The sequence below is a fragment of the Aphelocoma coerulescens genome, chromosome 17, assembly GCF_041296385.1.
Source record: "Aphelocoma coerulescens isolate FSJ_1873_10779 chromosome 17, UR_Acoe_1.0, whole genome shotgun sequence".
Lineage (NCBI taxonomy): Eukaryota > Metazoa > Chordata > Aves > Passeriformes > Corvidae > Aphelocoma > Aphelocoma coerulescens.
The window spans coordinates 7,480,233-7,500,921 of record NC_091030.1 but is presented as its reverse complement, the minus strand read 5'-3'; the positions used below and the strand labels follow the sequence as shown (position 1 = coordinate 7,500,921).

Below are 20,689 nucleotides of genomic sequence, written 5' to 3'. Positions count from 1 at the left end.
ATTGGAACGAGATGATCCTTGTGGTCCCTTCTGAACCATTCCAGGATTCTGGGATTTTTCCCATCTCCACAGTGCAGACAGTGAGAGGAGAGGAGATAAACTCAACACTGGGATTAGCCCAGGTCAGAGCCACCTCCAGGCACGTTCGGGGCAGCCAAATGAGTACCAGCATCCTGCCAGCAGTGAGGATTGATGCAGAGGAGACTCCCTGCAGCCCCTGCCTGCTGCCAGGGCTCATCACTGCTCCCCTTTGCCTAGGTGAAGCATCGAAAGGGCTCGAAATGAGGAGTGCAGCATTGTCAGCCGTGGAGTTTCGGTACTTAACAGCTGCCAATAATATCAGGATGGGGGGGGGGCGGGAAGGGGAGGAGGGATGGGAAGGGAGAGGCAGAGCAGCATTCCTGGCAGGAGGTGCCCAGGATGCTGCCTTCAGGGGGGGCACAGGGAGCTGGACCTGCAAAACTTGTGTGTCTGTGATGCCAGTGTGTGTCACTGGGTGATCAGGAAATTCCTCAGCGATTCAGCCACCAGTTTGGAATTAAACCTGGAGTTTTGTCCAGGCTTCATGACTTTAATCCACTTCCCCATCTGACTGAGCCCCACTGTGGTGTGGGGGTGACCCTGCAAAGAGGGCTTTGTGATCCCACCAGCAACCCCCACTTCTGGCAGAAGATGTGGTGGCACAAGCTGGAGCTGATCGGGATGTTCCCCTTGCTGTCCTGAAGGAGGGAAGGGAGAAGGGGGAAATCTTTTATGGGGTTTGCAAGGATTCTCCAGCAGGCTGGAGGCTTCCTGCAGGTCAGATTTGGTCTCCGCTCCCCCTGCCCCTGGGGATGGGAGGCGGATCCAGCTGGGTGTGAAAATGGCAGGCAATTAAAGGCGACAATTAAGTTCTCAAGTGTCTTTTGGTGAGGAGGTTGTTAGGGGACCTCTTCTCCTGAAGGCTGGTTTTACAAGGACTGTTTTATTCCCCGCCAGGAGTTGCACTCTGCCCATTATTGTTTAACTGCCGTTGTGTTTTCCTTGTACACACTTTAAGTGTTGCTATAAAATGGAGATGGGGGAGGCTGTGGGAGGATCCGTGTCTGGAAATAGATACCGTTGCTGTGCAGAGCTCTCCTGGAACTGGGACCAGTCCTGGAACTGGTCACCAGCACAAACCCAGAGAGGCCCAGCACAAACCTCACCAGCAGGCGGTCAGGTGGAGGTTGTTTCTTGTGACACCAACAAACCTTTAGGAGTCACCATAAAGCTCCTCCATTTGTTGATAAGCAGAATCCTTGGCTGAAAAGCAGCTCCTTTCCCACTAAAAAACATTCTTAACACATTTCTTTTGGCAAGTTTGTATCCTCACAGGGAGCCTGAAAAATCTCCCTGACATGTTTTCCTGCGCGGCTGCTTTGCAGGCTGGGGGATGCTGAGGTCACGCCGGGAGCAGCTGCTCACAAAGCAAAGGCAGCTTCTGTCCCCCTCCCCACCAGCAGCTTTGCTTAATGAAGATGCAGCTCTGATGAGCTCAGCTCTGCTCGGTGGGATCAGGTGGGGCTTGCTGGGCTTTGGGGTCACCTGCTTGGTCGCTGTTCATCGGCTTTGTCCACGTTGTGCTTCCCTCAGAGCTCCTCCTGTGTCACTGCCCGCCCTGGGAGACCTTTCCAGTACCTCTCATTGTCTCCCCAAAATGCAGCCCTTGCCCCAAGGATGCTCCAAGGATGGAGAAGGACTCCGGGCTCAGCTGGTCCAAAATACGGGACTTGGGAGGCTCCCAGCACTGGGAGCCATGGGCTGTGCCTGGAGAGGGATACTTGGATGCTCTGGGACAACTCTGCTCCTCCCTGGGGAAGGGATTCCTGGTGGCCCTCGGAATGGACTGTTTGGAGCTGGTTTATGCTGCACAGTTGGGCCCCTCTTGGCTGGGATGTGCTGGTGGTGCTTCCCTGCAGACAGCAGTGCTGGGGCTGGCCTGGAATCAGGCAGAAAGACCCATTTAGGTAATTATTTATTTTTCTTGGCACACGTTTCATAGGATGGCAGCTGCTCAGGTAGAGCAGAAAAACTCAAGAGTGCTGAAAAGTCACCTTGTGCTGCTCTGCTGCGAGTTAAAAATGGGGATTTCAGGATTTGTGTTTTCACCAGGTGTTTTCCAAAGTGAGGCTGTTGATGTTGTTGGATGCTGTGGGATGTATCCCAGGTCTTTACTGCAGCAGTCATTCCCTAGTGGTTGGTTGTGCTGTTACCCCACAGGGTTTGAGTTCTTTTTTTTTCCTTTCTCTTCAAGAAAGACATTTCTGGATTCCCCTTTTGATTTTATCCATCTGTTCTCATCAATGTGGAGCTGAAGTGAGGAGAAAAATCATCCCTCTTGCTTAAGCAAGGCATTGGTACACGAGGGCTTTTAAAAAATGCGATAATGTGTTGAAACATAAAATTATATGAGCTGTTATTTTCTTGTCTTCTCATCTCCAGAAATGCTCGGTTCAGATTTGAGCTGAGGATAAAGCAGGGCCTGCAGCTCACCCTTGGGCGCTGACACTGCGCCGAGTGCTCTCCTGCAAAATCGTCAGCATCAGCATCATCATCATCTTTGCGTTATCTGGTGATGTAACTCGCTCTTTCCCTGCTGAATTGCCATCAGAATTAATCTTGTGAGAATTTCTGCGAGCTCCAGACCACAAATAAAAGCAAACCGTAATTTTTCAGAGGACGTGTCTAAAATTTGGCGCCGCGTGAGGTGCTTCTTTCCAGAGATGAGTAATGTAACACAATAGTGTGATTTTAATTAAATTCAGCAGCTTTTGGTATGCTCTGATGTGTCTCGTTCTGCACGGGGAGAATTTATTCTATTCTGTTTTATATAAATGGATTTTGGGGCATTAATAGTGTGGGTTTATGTCACAGCATTGGACCAAAACCATTCCCTGATGCTGCTCCTGTGCACAGATGGGAACCAAATCTTGGGGGTGCTGCCTGGGTTGAGGGCAGGGCTGGAGAAGCAGCTGCAGGTCACCTCTTTGCTGGTCCCTGGTCAGCTCACAGCCACCTCTTGGTAAATTAATGCTGCTTTAATCTGCCTAATTCCATGAAGCCGATGAGGGAGGCATTTTCAGTGGTGTGCCAAAATCTTGGAAAAACACCTGGTTATCTTTGGGCAGCTCCAGGAGTGCTCAGGATGGTGGGCCCGGGGTTCCAGAGCTGATTGCTGACAGGGGATGCAGTCACAGGGATGGGGTGATCCCATGCTCACAGAGTGACTTTTCCTCCTGCAGAAAAAGAGGAGGAAAAAAGAAAAGGGGAAGGTTGGAGCTATCAAAATGCTGTGCTGGGAACAGCCAAAGTCTGAAATTTTTGGGTTGAAGCAGCATTGAACTCAGCAGGACTCTTCTGGAAGCATGGGAGCTGTGGGGCTGTGAACCCCACACCCAAACTCGCATGGAAAGCACAGCCTGAAGCCCAAAATGTTGGTGAAATCAGTGTCCTGGGGGTTTTCTGTGCATTGCCACGATGGCCCCTTCAAAACAGGGTTGTGGGGAGGGCCTGTACACCCAGCCTGGGGAGCTGGGAGTCCTGCAGGGTGTAATTCCAGGCTGTAGATTCCACCCCATGGAGATGTTTTTCTGCCACATTCTGGGCCAAGAGGATTCAGCACAGCCCCATCCATCCCAGCAGAGCTGCAGAAGCTCCTTTGCACCAGCTTGGGGCTCTCTGGTCCTTCCCATTCTGGAAGAAATCCCTCGCAGAAGGGACGGCAGATGGGAGCAGCTCAGGTTTCCCGGGTGTCACACACTCCACCTGCTTTTTAAAACACTCAAGTGTTATCCCTGGACTTAAAAACGGGGAGATTATCCTGCTGGTGCTGGGAGGCTGGAATCCCCCTCCAGAAAGGGATAAAGCACCTCCTTTAGACTCCTGAGGGTGTTTATACAAGTCAGGAAAACTTCCTTGCAGATCTGCCTGACAAACGATCTCCACTGGGAGCAGCCTCAGGTGGGAACAGCTCCTTGGGATGGAGAGCCCTGAGTGGGACATTTCCACCCTCCCTGCTTCTCACCAGGCTTGCTGTTCCCAGGGCTGGTGTTTGGAAATTGCTGAGAAATTGGAATGGAGACTGGAAAAATGGTAAATGAACCATGGCAGGTCCTCCTTGCTCTGCCCCACATGGATTTGAGGCCAAGGTGCTGCTGTACAAAATGACCAGACTGAAGCTGCCCCATCCCTGACCCTCAGCTCTCTGCAGAGGTGAAGAGCTGCCTTCAGTTGCTAGGACAAGGCACCTCAGATGCTGAAATATGCTCATAAATAAATAAACCTCCCTGTTTATTGCTGTTAGAATTGCAGCCTACCTGGCTCTTCCCGTTAAATAATTCAGAGGAGAGAGCAGCCAGGCAGCGCTGAGAGATTCCCTGTGCAGGGGTGGACGGTGAGGATGAGGCGTGGGAGGGATCATGGGGCGACCTGAGAGCAAGGGAGGGGTTTTTTTTGCATGAAGTGCCTCATGAAATATGAATTGATTGTCCCCGTGGGTGATGTGCTGTGGCTGTGGCTGGCTCTGCCTGTGTTCCATTTGCAGTGAGATCCAGAAAGTGGCCAGAATGTTTTGTGAGATCAAGGGGGTGCTTTGCATCACATGTCAAGAACCTGCTGTAAGTCCTGCCCTCCAGAAGAGCAGCTCACTCTAAACTCCACAACAAATTGCTTGGTCTTTTCTCCCCTTTTCGGCTCTAAAACAAACACATCAGATCGATCCCACTTCCCTTCCCTCCTTTGATCTCTGGAAGCGGTTCTGTTGAGTGCTGTGGGGTTTGTCTGTGAAGGAGTCAACTTTGGGAGCTTTATTATCTCTTAAGAGCCTGTTCCAGCTCTGTTTGATGGCACTGGCAGCTTTTGCTTTTCATCTGAGCAGGATGGGGCTCGCAGCAGCCCAGGCACGGGCTGGGAGGATGAATGGCTCAGCAGGTGGTTTTGCACGGTGGTGGAGTAAAAAAAGCTGGTGCTTAGCTAAAGATATGAAGTATCTTAATTTTCAAATGAATTTTAATAAACTGGGGTCTCTGCAGACCTGTTGGGTTTCAGTGGACTCAAAATACTCGTTACTGTTGGGCATTCCCAGCTGTACTGTGCTTCTACATAAGAAATTGCAACGTGCCTGGAGGTCTGTTAGAATTTCCCAGGGAATCAGGAGCTTTTAGGCCTTTTCACTCACAACATTTTTACTCATTTTACAAAAAAAAAAAAAATGGCACAGAGATTGGTCCCAAACCAGGTGTTTGCTGTTGGGGAGCTCATGGCTGGGGAAGGTGCAGCACCTTCACCCACCTGCATGGAGATGCTGCTCCCTGCATGGCTGGGGCCAAGGGGATGATCTGTGGGAAGGTTCTCAGTGAAACCCCTGTGCTTGTGGGAAATACTGGCTTAAAAGATCACCCAGCTGGATTTTCTTTGCGTTGCCTTGATGTAGATCTGGTGGGGTGGGACTGAGAGCAGAACTCTCCTCCCCACTGCATCAAATCCATTCCTGCAGCCAGCTCAGGTGTGTTCAGTGACAAAAACATAACCTAAATGGATGTATGAGGGAGCTTGAGTCAAAAGTAGGGAGATATTCTAAATAATGGCTGTTGGTAGAGCTAAATTAAATTAATTAAAATGTGTTGTTGCACTTGGAACTCTTGGGGAAAAGCAAGGGATGAACAAAGGAAAAACCCAAGGCTTTGTCCAAAAGGCCGCCCTTCAGCTCCAGATTTTGGATGGTCCATTTAGTAATCCTCACCCTGGTGTGACTTCTCCCTCTAATTGCATTCTGTGAGTCCTTATTTAGCCATTAGCTGCCTCTGCAGGGACACAGGTTATTAATTCCTCCCCTGCCCTGACTTTCACTGCGGGCCTTCACCAGCGGTCAAGGTGAAGCTGGGAGGGCCAGCAGAGCTGCATCCCCGTGGAGCTCTCATTAGAAGCTATTTTTCTGCCTTTGCTGCCTCCTTGTCTTACATGGGGGGTTGTATCAAATTACACCTCAAGCCCAGATTTACAGCTGGAGATGTGTCCATGTGATTTTAATATTCTTTATGGCTCTTTTACTCCTTTCTCTCTGGCGTGGTGAGCACTGGGGAAGGAAATAGTCAGGGATTAAGAGCAGAAGATGCAAATAAAATGCCTTGTGGTGGATTTCTTTTTATTGTTGTTGTAACAAGTGGTGTTTAAACAGAGGTCACCTCTGAGTTCTGCTTTCCTGCCAGAGCTTTGCATCCTTTGCCTTCCTCTCTCCTGTTGGGAGGAAGGACATGGTTGGACACACCTTGGGTGCTCCTTGTTGCAGAGGCAGGGCAGCTGTGATAGCTGGTGGAGCATGGAATTGTCCTGCTCCATGGCTGGGGTCACCACAGCTGTTTTTCCCCCTGGACTCACCACCTGGTCGGGGTTTTAATTGAACTCGCTGCAGGTCTCAGCACTTTTTCAAAACACTCGGTCTGGAGCTGCTTGCCGAAGGAAGGGTGAGGTGTAGCAGGGGAGAGAAAGCAAATTAATGCCAGTGAAAGGATCCAAAAATAGCAAATTCAGGGGCTAACCAGGCCATGTATTAAATCTTTCAGGAGAGGCAATCTATCATGGACAGGGAGGGTGGGAGGGAAGAGGAGGAAATTGCTCTTGAGGGCAGTTAGAGGTTCACGTGTATCCAGCTTTGCTCCTCCACAGCATCAATGTCCCATCACTGTGGTTCACAGCCTGGGGACTCCCCCTGCCTTCTCCAGGATGCCCAGGAGGGATGGGCAGAGCTGCCCTGCTGCCACCCGTCCGTGTCCCTGTGCTGGGGCTGGAGCAAGGCTGGCTGTGCCCCTGGGGACACCCAGCCCGGCACAGCCGTAGCCATAAAGGTGCATCCAGCCCCAACAGAGCCACAGCCCACCCTGGCCCTGTGCCAGCAATAACACGTGGGGTTTAATTAAAACAGTATTTTTCATCTCCTTCATACATTATTTGGTTATTGCTTCAGAACGAGCCAAGGAATTCTTGTTTCCCCCCACTCCCTCCCTCCCTCGCTCTTTTAATCTGCTTCCTCCCCTCCTTCAGTTTTGCCCTTTTGGTGTCCTTTCCCTCATCTCCGAGGGTTGAACCTTTTTCAGCTGTCACAAAGTTGTTAAGATGAGGAAGCCCGGGGTTCCTAAGGACTCATCCATTCCAGTGGGATTGCTGGGAGGTGCCGGTGGGAAGGAGCTCACAGGTAGAAACGCTCCATCACTGGAGGAGAAGGTGTTTCTCCATCCCAAAAAATCCAACAGCAGGCTGGAATTAAGATTCCTGAGTTTTGTGCAGCACCAGCTCAGCAGGAAGAGCTCAGCCACGGGGACTCTGAGGTGCTGTCAGACCACGCAGCTCCTCATTCTGGTGCCCAGGTGCTGCCCTGTGTGCTCAGCCCTGAACCCCACCTGGATTCTTGCCCTGCCCTGCCAGCTCTGCCCTCGGGAAGCAGCAGAGATGGTGTCATTCTGGGACAAAAATGGATTTGCAATGAATATTTGGTTCCAAAACAGCCTCTGCTCAGCAGGATGCTCAGGGCTGGGCTGAGTTCAGGGGCTCTGCTGTGAGGGGTGAGGCACCAATATAACCCTGTCATTCCTTTCCTTCCCAGGCCCTTCCCTTCGGAGGAGACCACGGAAAATGACGATGACGTGTACCGGAGCTTGGAGGAGCTGGCAGAGTGAGTGGCCTCACCTTCTGCTGGGAGGGGACACTGGGAAAAGTTGCCGTGGGCTTCCAGCAAAGGCAGATAAAGTTTGACAGCAGGGCTGGGAGAGCCAGAACGGCTGCTTTGATCCTTTTGCCAGCAGATTTTTGTGCTCTGACAAAAGTCCATCTTTTTCTCATGTAAAGCCCTGGGAGATGTCACTTTTAATCAGGTTGAGTTGATGAGTGGCTTGGTGGGGGGTGAAAGGGGCCAAGCCCAGGGGATCCCCTCCTCCTCCTAAATCCCAAAGCCCTGGGACATAATTCTGAGGTGACTTCATCCTCTGGGAGTGGGGTACCCATTGCTGACAGTGCTGGTTCCTCCATGGCATTTTTTGGGTGCTGACACATGGATCTGCCTCCCCCATGTGTGATTTTGGACCACAGCAGCTGGCCCCAGGGCAATCAGAGAATAGTTTGGGTTGAAAAGGACCTTAAAGACCATTTCATTCCACCCCTTTGCAATGGGCAGGGACACTTTTCACTACCCCACGGTGCTCCAAGCCCCATCCAAGCTGTCCTTGAACACTTCCAGGGATATGGCAGCCACAGGCCCCTCATCCTGCCTGTCCTTGGTGGGATGTGGGTGATGCTGCTGCTGTCTCTGTCTGTGTTTATCTGGTTTTTCTGCCCGTGCTGATGATGTAACAGGCTTTTAAAATCAACCTTGAACTACAACACACACGGTGAAGTGCAGACACTATTGGAATTCAATGGCAGCATTCCCATCAAGCCAGGGTTTTGCTTATGAAGTGCAGTCTGCTTCATCTGGAGGGATGGACTGGGTGGGTGGATATGTGGCTTTATGCAGTTAAATATTATTGTTCCACAACATAAATAATAAGACTCCTTAATCCAATGAGTTCCTTATGGCTTCAGTTATTACAGAAGTAAATCATAAATTACCAGTGGAGGGAATAGAGTACCCTGGAATTCCCTGCTTGCTGTTGGCTCCCAGCAGCTGCAGTTTAATAAAATTTTAACTTAGAAAGGAATCCCTTCAGGAAGAGCATTTTTTGTGCCCCCTCTCCAAAAGTTCTCAAAATCCCTTTAATTTTGGGGTTTAAAATTCCTGTTTCTCACACACAGATGTGCTTTTATCTGGGGAGAGGCTTGTGTGGGGACTCAAACACAAGTGCTGGTGGGGATGGCAGTGCTGGCATTGAAAGGGTGGGTTTGGGATGCTGCACTTGGTTCTTTGGTGCTGGATGTGGGTTCCCAGCTTCAACTCTGCTGGGGACAAGGTGTCCAGGTGGAAGCTTCCCAAACTGTTCCTTGTCCCTTGGTGAGAGGGGCTGTGATGCCCATCACATAACGTGGAGGTTTATTTCAAGTGGTTGCCCTGTTCTGTCCCAGATCTCCAACTTTTAACTTCCCCTGTTTTCCTGTTCTCTGCAAAATCCTCTTTTTTCCATCCTATTTAGGACTAGTGGGGGAAAGGCATGTTGAAATCAGCAGGGATTGCACAAATTCCCTCATCCAGGCCTGCCCTCCCCGTGCACGGAACCACGGCCTATGAAACGGTGTCGGAATTCACCCGTAGCTGTAAAAACCCCAGAAACGCCCTGGAGAACCCCTCAGCAGGAGTGCTGCTGCTCCTGCTGCCTGCAGCACAGCAGTGACAGTGCCCTTTCTGCCTTGGACAAAGAAACTCTGACTGGGAATGTGCCAGTGTCAGTGGTGTGCCCTGGGCCCCGCTGCTGGGCGCTGGCAGCCCGTGGCACCGATGAGAAAGCTCTTTCTTAGCTCCTGCCCTCTCCAAACAGCTCAACAAGGGCAGCATTCACTGCTGGGGATGATTCAGTCCATCCAGCATCTCTGCCTTTAATATTGCTGATGATCCAGCAGCCTTGGGAAGATCTGACTGCAGCCAGAATGCTTTCTTTGGAGGCGAGGAAGCGATTTCCACAGCAGGCAGGGAAATGACCCAATGTGTGGAAGGAGCTGCTCCAGCCCTGCCTGTAAAACCAGCAGGGATGTGTCACCTCATGGTGCCACTCTGCTGTCCCCACAGGCCTCAGAGGGATGGGGGTGGGTGAGGAGGGACAACCCTAGGAGAGAGGAATCTCCCAAAGGGAGCTGTCTTTGGGTGTTGTGCTGCTGGGAGAAAAAGCTCAGGATAAACATTGGGTTGGTTCTCACAAGACATTTTGGGGGCTGGTAAAATGAGGTTTTATGGAGAATGTCAAAATGCTTCGTTTCAACATATTTAAGTGGAGTGGTTTGGTGTCCCCAGGATTTTTGAATTCCTGTGCTGCAAAGCATTTAAAATGCAAAAATATTTGTGATGGAGGTGCTGATTTGGGGAGCAGAAGGAACCAGGCTTTGCCCCTGTTGTCCCCATGATGCTCTAAAGAGTGAGGACCTTTATCCTGAGGATTCTCCCAGCACGGAGGAACTGTGGGACAAAAGCTGTGGGACAAAAGCCAGTGCCAGGGCTGGACCATGGGGCTGCAGGAACAAGCTGCGTGTGCCATCATGGGGCAGCCATGGGGTACTGGTGTGTTTAAAGGGTGTTTAAGCCTTGATGAACCCATTGTGCTTTCACCTTTGGAGCGTTGCAGGGATTAATCCCAGCTCCAGACAGATCCCCAGCCAGTAGATCAAGGCACATAATTGCCTGGAAACAGCTATTTAGTTTAAAAAAAAAAAAGAACAATTGGTGATGGAAAGGGGAAGGGAAGCTAAAAGACTATCAGGGGAGCTGGGAACTTCTCAAATTCCCTGTTTTCAGCCCTCTGGCCCCTCGTTTTGCTGTGCCCTGGGCCAGATGGCAGCTTGCAGCCAGCCAGGGCAGATGGCGAGGGCCGCTCGCATTGCAAGTGGTGCCTGATCGATGCTGTGAGGAGCAGTAAAGGGACATTGTCCTCTGCTGCCTGATTTATTCCAGCCCGCCCCGATGCCAGACCCTGCAGCAGCAGCTGGTTTGGGGGCAGTTTGTCCGTGAAATGAGCTGGGTTTGCAGCAACAACGTGTGGGTTCATCCTCTGGAGCCTGTGCCCCCGTGTCAGGGATATCACAGTCCTGAGGAAGCTCCTGCAGATCCATATGGATGGGAGCTGCTGCTTCCCACATGGCTGTGGCTGCTGGGAACTGATGTCAGGAGGCAATTATCCTCCTTACTGCTGAGCATCCTCCCTGCCAACTGCTTTTCCATCGCCCTTTATGGCTCTTTCAGCTGCTCCAATCCATCCCAGTACCTCAGAGTTACACTTAACATTTCACCTGAATTTTCTCTGCTGCCACTTGAACTCTCCCGAGTTATTTTGTCTCATTAAATTTATGAGAGCCATTAATCCTGGCCCTCTTTACAGCCCCAGAACCTTCCTTATGATGAACCTTCTCCACTTCTTGGCACTGTCCTTCTGCAGTGGCACAATCAGGTAGATTACACAGGGCAGATTTTGGGTTATTTGTTGGCTGTTTGAAGAATTCAGGGTCAAGCAGAAGTTCTGTGAATGGTTTGAAGTGAAACATTTAATTTGCATAACTTTTACCTTTCTTTTCTCTTCTGAAGATAATGTGTTTTGAGGAGAGGAGTTGTAGGGTTGCATAAATGACCAAATAAGTGTTTTAGGCAAAGCAGGTCCCCACAAACCCTATCCCTGGAGAGCTTTGTCACACAGGTCAGTGCCACTGTCCCCTGCTCTTGTTTTGAGCTGCAGCTCACTGGGAATTTATCCCTAACAAAAATATTGAGATTACTGTGCATTCCCTAACTTTTCATCCTAGAGAAGGGGGAAAGAAAATCTTCCCAGCCTCAGTTTCTCAAGGGCTGCATCTTCTGGGCAGAGCTTCTTGCTGAAGTTTCTCCTGCTTCTCCCACTACTGTCACCAGCGCTGCCCCCCTCACATCTTCCAAAATAGTGCTGTGATCAGCAGAATTTCTCAAATGCATTAAAAAAGTAACGAGCACAGGAGCCAAGGTGAGATGATAAGTTGGCTGCCACTTTTCTCATTATTTTTGCTGTGTTGGACAAACCAGGCCCAACAGCCCCTGAAATAAATGGCTCGGTGGTGCAGGGCACTTGAGCCAGAGCACTTGTAAACGTGTCTGTCCTTCTTTTGTCACTTGTATTGATTTTTACATCCTGTTTGTGCCACTTCTGGGATCAGATTGGTCACTGTAACTGTGTAAGGCTCTTTCTCTGGATCAGAATGTTCCACTTGGAATGGGGAGTAAGACCCAAGCAGAATAGGTGGGAAAAGGCTTCTCCTGCTATTTCCAGATGAGTGTCTCCATCCAACTACAATCTGGGTAATTAAAACCCTGCAAGATCTCGAGTCCAGCAGCTGCCCATCTTGCACTCCCTCACCCTGAAACCCAAGCCTGCCAGATGTGCTGCAAATTTAGGGCTCTGCTTGTCCTCTCTGACAGAGCCCCTGAATGAGGGGTTTGGCTGGAGGAACCGGTGTATTTATAACTGTGAGTGCAGAGTGACAGTGAGAAAGTGAGAGGTTACTGGGATGGACTGGAGCCTCCCAGCTGCTGGGCAGCTGCCTCAGAGACCCAGCAAATGCACTCCCAGCCTGGGCCTGTGGTGGCTCTGAGATCTTCTGGCTCTTAACCTTGGTCACAGGACTGGAAATTTGGGGTTGTCTCTTGGTTGTCTTATTTTAGCTCCTTCTGTCCCGTCCTCCTCTTTCTTTTGCTGTTGCTGGTGGTTCTGGCTCTTTCCTCAGCGTGGTTTGGATGGAATTTTGGTGTGGTGGCTTTGTCCTTGAATTTCTGAGGCTGGTACATACTCATCAACTTCCCACAGCAGTTTTTATGGGTGGAGAGGCTCTTCAGTGGCCCTGAAATCCATCAGAGCTTCCCCACTTACCCGCAGTGTCACTGCAAAGATGATGTGCAGGGTTCCTTTAGTGTGGTGGACGTGCTGTGTGTCATTTACCGGGGCATCAGGGACTGTCTGTGCCCATGGTCTTTAAGGTGCCTTCCAACCCCAACCATTCTGTGATTCCATGAACTTGCTCCTTCCCTTTCCCTCACTCTGAGGCAGCATCCTGGCACCAGTCCCTCTGTTCTGGGAGCTGCTCCTTGGCATGGCTGCTGCCTGCCTTGGGTGGGTGTTAGTGCAGGGCAGGCATTGCCAGCGAGGCAGAGCTCAGCCAAAAGCATTGTTTTTGCCTGAAATTGCCTTAGCTATGAAAAGCTTTATTCATTATCAGCTTTTCTGGCTCGGCAAGAGCTGCCAGCCCAAAGCTGGTTACATCCATCCTAATAACAGGAATTGCAAATGCTGGTGTTCACTCTGAAGGGTGGCTAAAATCCCTTTCTTAACCCTAGAGCTGTCAATGAATCTCCTAATCCAGGCAGCAGATCACAGGCTCTGATACCCACAGGTGACTCGCAGACTCTGCTGCTTTTATTGAAGGAGTAAATTGCTTTTCTTTGTGAGGAACGAGGCGATCTGGCTTTCCTTGCTCAAGTTGTTCTGTCTGCCCGTGACATGCTTGGGATGCTGAATTTATTGCCTGAATTTGGTGTGTCCTGAGCTTGCCACTGGATAAAATCATCCCAATTCCTTCTCCCTGTTTTAAGGACAGGGAGGGTGTGTGTTTTCACCAGTGTGGGGACGGGTGAGGATCGATATATGCAAAGCAGAGATGTCAACATCCATACGGCACCGCAGGAGCTTGGCTGCTCCTGGGCTGCTCCAGGAGAGGCTGATCCTCATGGTTTACTGCTCTCCATAAAAACTGGCAGCCTCTGGTGTTTCTCAGAGATGCACTGAGAATGTGTTTTAATAAATAACAGGCTGCTGGACGATGGCAATGTTGTAATACTGCCACAGCTGTCAGGTTTGAGCATCTCTAGTGCATCTCCCCAAAGCTCTGGAGGGGAGGTGTCTTTCTGGGTGTCCCCAGGATGCAGGAGTTGTTCCTATTTTTTTCCCAAAGCCAGAAATCAGGGATGGGAAGGGCTTGTTCTGGTGTTGAGGAGCAGGAAGGAGTGGAAGCTCAGCCCCTTCACTAGAGGAATGGGAGTGGTGAGGTGCTGGCAGGATGTGGCCCCACGTGGTGGGTGCAGTGGTTGTGTCCAAGGGCTGTTCTGTGGACAAATCTCTGGGATGTCCCTTGGGAGGCGTTTCTTTCCTGGTGACCCAAGTGGGACATCCATCCCTCTCCAATCTCAGCCCATGATTGAGCAAAACCCATGTGGCGCTTGGGGACATGGCTTAGGGGTGATTGTGGTGGTGCTGGTTCAGGTGGAACCAGATGATCTTGAAGGTCTCTCCCATCCCTGATGATTCTGTGAAAGCCCTTTCAGCATCACATGCTGCCACCTGGGTTTCTCCCAGTGTGTGCCCACCACGATCCAGAGCTCGTGGCTTCTTGGAGAGGGAGAAAAGGAGAGTTTGCCTGGGCTGGAAACAGCAGCACCAGGCTGGGGACGGGCAGTGCCTCTGAGGCTTGGATGTGGCACCTGCTTGTGTGGGAGAGGAGTTCCAGGTGATGCTCAGGGACACCTCAGGATGCCATCTTCTCCTCTGCACCTATCCCAAAGCACTTTCCAAGTTCTCCCAGGGATGGGGATGTTCATCCCTCACTCCAAGCAGGTTCTGCTCCAGCAGCATGGGGATGTTCATCCCTCACTCCAAGCAGGCTCTGCTCCAGCAGCGGCACCACCCCAGCCCTGTCCTGATCATCCCACACCCAGCTGGGCTCCTGCTGTGACATTAACCCAACCACACGTTCCCAACAAAACTCCAGCCAGGGAAATGATGTATGGAGAGCCAGCCAGCAATCCGAGAGGTATGGGCAGGGAGATCCATCAGGAACTGGGAGTGACTGGCTCTGGATGAGGAGCGGAGCCGAGAATATAAATATTGGTGCAGATAATAACGGCGACGGCGATGCCTGGGAGGGGGAAGATGGATCACCAGCTATTAGTGGGCATTATTGCAGCAGCTGCAATGCATCACCCGGGAAGAACGGGATGGATACATCATGCCAGTGTATTTATTTAAAATCCCCAAACTTTTATTAAATAAATCTGTTTGTAAAAATAGAAAGGGCTGTGTTTAAGCAGAGAAATAAAGCCCGGTTCTGCAGGCAGATGTGCTCTGCTGCTCCCTGATATATAATGGAGAGATGTTGAGTGTCACACTTGGAGCACAGCTTTACACCTAAATTTATTTGTGTGTAATTAGTGCCCCTGTTGAAAGACACAGCTCGTAAAATATGCGAGCGCTGTTTGATATTCCAGCGTTTCACGCTGTCCTGATCCTGTGGGATTGACTTCAGTGGGAGCCGTTAGCAGCCAGCACCTGTAGATTTAAGCACTGGAATTATTATTGTTAATTGGTATTTAATATGGGCTGAATTTTCAAAAGTATTCCTAGGCTGAGGAGCCCCTGGGAGGGGTGTGAAGGCTCAGATCATAATTAATTACTGAACACCGTCACCTTTAGCACAAGCTGGGCACCTCATCTCTGGGATGCCTTTGAAGCCTGGGAGTGCAGGGGCAGCTCCAAAGTGATGGGGCTGGTCCTCAAAATGAGATGTTTTGCTGCTTAATTTCTCTCTGATGTAAATGTTGTTATTGGCCTCTGCTCACCGAGCTGAGTGTCTGATGAGATTGCCTTTTGGTGGTCAGGAGAGCCTCCTGTTCCTCTGGGAAATGCTGGATTAAAACTCACCCAGTTGCCCATCAGGGCAGGGATTGGGCTTTGTGGGAGTTGGTGCATCACTCATAGAAACCAGATGCAGAGCTTTTAAACCTGGATGGGATGCCCAGGGCTGGGACAGCTGCCTGGTCCAGGCTTTGCTGTGGGTCCTGCACAGCCCAGACAGTGTTGGTCCATCAGGACTGGGATTCTTCTCCTACTGCTCAGAGATGTTGGATGATGTTTAATATCTGCTCCTGTTTTGAGTGGATCTGGGCTCCTACAGCAATTTGGAGCTCTGACTGGGGGAAGAAGATGATTTTTTGGCACAAAGGAAACCTCTCAGCGAGGAAAAGCAAAATTAGATCAAGAGCAAACACAGTGCCTTAAGCAGACCAAAATCCAACCCTTGAAGTGAATTCTCTGAGCGTGCTATAAAGTCACTGGTGCAAGAGCTGCTCCTGGTCCTGAAAAGGAGCTGAAGAGGGGATTGTGGGCATCTTTGGAGCAGGTGGAGCTGGAGCTGGTGGCTCTGGTGGCTCAGATGGTCCCGCTGGACTCTTGGCTGGCGGATCCATCTCAGCTGGGCCCATTAGTGCCGAGCAAAAGCCCTGCAGGGGCAGAGCTGGCAGCCTGTGGTGGTGTGGGCATCGTGGGCACGCCTGGCACAGGGCATGGAACAATTCTTGGCTGTGATCCCTGCTCGTGTCAAGCAGCATTCCGCCTTTTCCAGCCTCCAGTGAGCAGAAAGAAATGTGCAGCAGGCACTGATCCGGGAAAAACAGAGAGCATGGGCTGAGCACATGAATTTTCACAGGGTTTTCTTATTGTGGTTCTCCTCCCTCCTCGGTGTCTGGTGAGGTGACAGTGAACATCCCCTCGTTATTATCCCTGACTCCTTCTCCTTCTCGTTGCAGCGAGCACGATCTGGGGGAGGACATTTACGACTGCGTCCCCTGCGAAGATGAGGGCGATGATATCTACGAGGATATCATCAGAGTGGAAGTTCAGCAGCCCATGGTAACAACTCAGCTGCGTTTTTACAGCTGCACCTCGGTGGGAGGGGAGGGGAGGGAGGGGATTCCATTAAGGAAATAACTCTGTGCCACTGGCAGGTGATGCTGCAGGGAAGGGAATCGCTAAAACCGAGCGCTAAGAACAAACGCAGCTGGGATGGCACCGGCCCAGAGGGGTTCTCCGAGGAGTTTCCCAGCCCAGCCTGTCATCTGAAGGAGTCTGGGGAGGAGGAAGGGAAAGGGAGATCTAATAAGCCCTAAAAGATAAGCTAAAAATAGGACTTTGCTGCTGAGCCTGTGTCACTCCAGCCTTTCCAGGGAGGCTCCGCCTGCTCCGTCAGGCAGAGGTGCCGCCGGTATTTTTAGATCGGGGCGAGCTCTGACAGATCTGTGTGTGAGGGATCCAGCAGCTGTCTGTGCCTGCTGCTCCTTCCTACCTGGGTGGCTCAGAGCAGGGAGATGTTTACAGGGAGCTTTCTGGGGCAGCAGGGACCTGTGTGGCATTAGGGACAAGCAGCTGTCCCTGTTTATCACCTCTAAAAAGCTTTTGCTGATGGGGAAGCCAGAGTGTGAGGCATGGACAGCATCATGGAGGGACTTGGATTATCTCCAAGAGCTCTGGAGCAAATGTCACAGTCATGGACAAGCCAGGGAGGTGTTGGTGGACTTTGCACCTCCCCAAAGGTGCCCACAGCCACCCCTCTACCTGTGTCCCCAGCGCCGCTGCAGAGCTGGAAGGGACCTTCTCCAGAGTGTGACCTTCCAAATTTTCTCCCCCCCTCCAATATCTGCCACCCCCAGGCTTTGTTCAGACTCTAATTACTCTCCCCACGTTCACATAGTACACACCTCCCTGGAACAAAGCAGGATCAATGGACAAGTTCACTGATCAATTAAATCCCTGCAGCAGGACATGGCTGAGCCAGACACGAGGGGCTGGAGCCTGGGAATGCAGGGCTGCATCCATGGATGCCTGTGCTCTGATTCCTTCCCTCTCCCAGCTTGGCTGGGAGTGGGACAAAGATAATGAAACCCTAATTCCATCCCTTCACACCTGGTCTGCAGCCGGAGGAGCTCCCTGCACACCAAAACCCCCTCTGGATCAAGGAGTTGGGGCCAAAAAATTCCCAGTGATCCTGCCAAAGTGCTTGGATCTGAAGTCAGCATGACTTGTTGGCCACCAGTGCTTTTTGCCACCAGTTGCAAAAGGCACTTGGCCCAAGAGCTGCCCCTCAGGAAAGTTTTGGTAGAAATTTCTTGTATAAATGGCAAAAAAGGGGGGAAAGCTCCAGCAGCCAGGTAGGGATAGGATTAAGGTCAGTGGAATTGGCAGTTTTTCACTGTCTCTCCACAATGTTTTATGTTTTCTTCTGAGCAGTGTTGGAGTTGAGAGCTGTAACTCCCTTTCCCTCCCCTTCCCTGAGCAGAAGAGTCTATTTTTGATATATCTGCCAAAACATTGAATTTTTGGGGTAGGATTTGTTGCAACAGCAAGTGTGTGATGCTAATGGCTTCTTGTATTTCTGCATGCTTCAGATTAGATACATGCAGGTAAGATGAATCGATTCAAATCTGGGGTTTCATCCAGCTGATAGGTCCCAGCTGTGAGTTCTGAGGGGTGGACAGAGGGTCTCTGTTCCTGTGCATGATCCATAAAACCCCACCACTGAACCCCCTCCCAAATTCAGATTCTGCAGCAGCTCCCAGCACATGTTCCCAGCTTTACAGAGCAGAAGTGACTCCAGGAGCTGGGGCTTTGGGAAAAGCACATTTTATCAGATTTGACCTAAAATCGTGACAATTGGCAACCCTGGCCAGGGATTTGTATAAGTCTAACGTATTATTTATGACCCACTTAGTATCTGTTGTGAGCTTCATCTTAAGCAACAACAAAAAAAATATATAAAAAAGGGAAAAAACAGCCTTTATCTCTTATTATTCTTCTTTAGCTGATAGTCTTCGGTGGTGTGGCTGTACTAAATGCAAAAAACACAGTGTTTTCCATGTTGAAACATATTTAATAACACAGCCAGGATTCCTCCTTATATTTTTTGGGTAAAAATAGTTCCCTTTAGCACAAACCAGTAGTGGTTCTCTCCTGACTTTCCAAACTTGGTTGCTGGAGGCTGAAGTGAAGCCCCACCAGGTTTCTGGACCACCCTTAGGTGTATCTGACCATGCCTTACTTTTCCTTTCCCTAGAAAATGGGAATGACAGAAGATGACAAAAGGAATTGCTGTTTGCTGGAAATCCAAGAAACTGAGGCCAAATACTACAAAACACTTGAAGACATAGAAAAGGTAAGAACTGAGCCCTCTTTTCCACAGCCTCCCCTTCCCCACCAGCCCTGGATCCCACATCAACTGTGCCAGGTTGGTCCTTGCTCCCAGAGCTGGCAGATAGGAGGAGGCAGGATCGAGGCATCCACATGGAAAATGGGAGAGGAGGGGGATCCACAACACCCAGGCTGACAAGCACAAATGTGCAGCCTGTAGGAGCCAAACCCAGCATCCTTTTTTCTGATTGCTGCAGGTTAGAACCAGGCCTAAAACCCTCCTGCTGTGTCCCCCCTACCCTGGGGTGAGACTCTCCCACTCCTCACTGAGCCAGGCCGGGTTTGCTGATAAGAGCTGTGTTTGCAGATATCTCTTATCACTCTGATTGCCACAGAATAATTCCTTTATTCCGTGTGCTTTTCGAAAGTGCTGAAGCTGTGCTGACTTGCCATTGAAGCTAATTGGGTTAAAAGTAACATTCTGCTGGCTAAATTTGCGGGGTTTTAATTGGTTTTGATGAATTATTGTGGTGCCTTTCTTTTAAAAACAAAGAAAAGCGAACAGCTCAGCGAGGTGGTGGAGTCGTGGATGGAGCCTGGAGGTGGCTCCTGCTCCGAGGAAAGGAAGGAAGAACAATAATGAAAATCAAGCTGCCATTTCTAATCACCTTGATGCTTTTGTTTCCTCCCCTTTTGCCATTCTTTCCCTCCGTCTGCTGGAAGTTCCCCCAAAAAGCTGTGAGCAAAACTGGGAAAATGGAATAACAGTTCCCCTTTTCCAGGAAAATGTCCCAATAAATGTGTCATGTATGTCTTCAAGGAACCCTTGTTCCTTGGAAACAGCTACAGCCCTCTGGTTCAGTAGAAAGGAAGAGTTAAATTATTGCTTTCATGTCAATTAAAGCTTGCAAAAGCTTTGCAGGTCGTGGTGGTGTTATGGGTGGAAATTCCCATCTTGGGTGTGCTGTATTTGGGTTTTTTTTGCAGTCCCAAGTCACGTAGATGTTCCTATTAATATGGATTTGTTCAGAAAGGCATTGCCCGTGTAATCACATCATCGGTGCCTTCTCAAGGGCAAAATTCCAGGCAGATAAAGAGCTGGGAAGATGCTTCAGTGCAGCCAAGGGCTGCAGCGAGCTGAGTGCATTGCACCGCCCTGTTGCAGGTTTAGCAGGGGAGGGGGCTGTGGGCACCCACAGCGGAGTCTTGCACCTTCCCACCCCTGGAAGTGCCGTGGGAGCCAAGGGGAGCTTGGGGATGATGCACTCATGGCAATTCCTGCCTCCCACTTCTCTCCCTGGTCGTTCTCTGCTTTTGCAAGTGCTTAAACTCATTAAAACCTGCCCAGGTAAACTCAACTGGTGAAGCAGAAAATACAAATCCCTTGTCCAAACCCCTCCTTGTCGCCTCCTCTCCAGTACCTCAATCCCTTTTTCCATTTCCCTCTTGCAGAACTATATGAACCCCCTGAGGCTGGTACTGACTCCCCAAGACATGGAAGCTATTTTTATCAATTTGGAGGTAACATCGTGGGCATTGTGCCTTAAATCTTCGTTCTTTTCACAGCAGCTCAGCCCTCTCCCTGCTTAGGAGGAGGTTTTCTGATTTCCTGTTAGATTTGTGCATTCACCTGGAGAGCTTCAGCTTTTCATGTGCTGTGGAGCTTAAACTGGTTCAGGAGATATTCTTTAGCACTCAGTTTTAGAGGTGGGGAATATATGAAGTCTAGGAAAGGAAACAGTTCTGTCCAGTGGATGTTCCAGGGCTGGGGCTGTGGGGTTTAGCTGGTTTGGGCACAGGGTGATGAAGGGATTTGTTTCTACTCTGGCTTGCACAGGGTCTGGGTCAAAACCTGGCACCTCCTCCACTCCTCCCTCCCCATGGTGGGGCGTTTCTCACTGTGTAACCTCAGAAGAATTACACCCCTGTCCTCCAGGCCAGTCAGGGCTGCATCCCACTAGAATGACTTCCTTTAAAAACACCTAAAAGAGGGAAAAACCCTGCCTGATGAAGGAGTGGATGTGCATTTCTTTAGGCTCTGTTTGCCCATTTGCTTTGAATTTGTTTAAAGT

General features: G+C 50.3%; 1 protein-coding gene across 2 annotated transcripts in view; it reads left to right on the top strand.

Moving 5' to 3' along the window:
* Positions 1 to 20,689, top strand: part of VAV2 (vav guanine nucleotide exchange factor 2) — a 124,317-nt gene that overhangs the window by 81,559 nt on the left and 22,069 nt on the right. For both annotated transcript variants that reach the window (XM_069031897.1, XM_069031896.1), the window contains exons 4-7: positions 7,619 to 7,687; positions 16,244 to 16,346; positions 18,544 to 18,642; positions 20,070 to 20,138. In XM_069031897.1, coding sequence (XP_068887998.1) covers positions 7,619 to 7,687; positions 16,244 to 16,346; positions 18,544 to 18,642; positions 20,070 to 20,138 — 340 coding nt within the window. The remainder of the gene's footprint in view (positions 1 to 7,618; positions 7,688 to 16,243; positions 16,347 to 18,543; positions 18,643 to 20,069; positions 20,139 to 20,689) is intronic.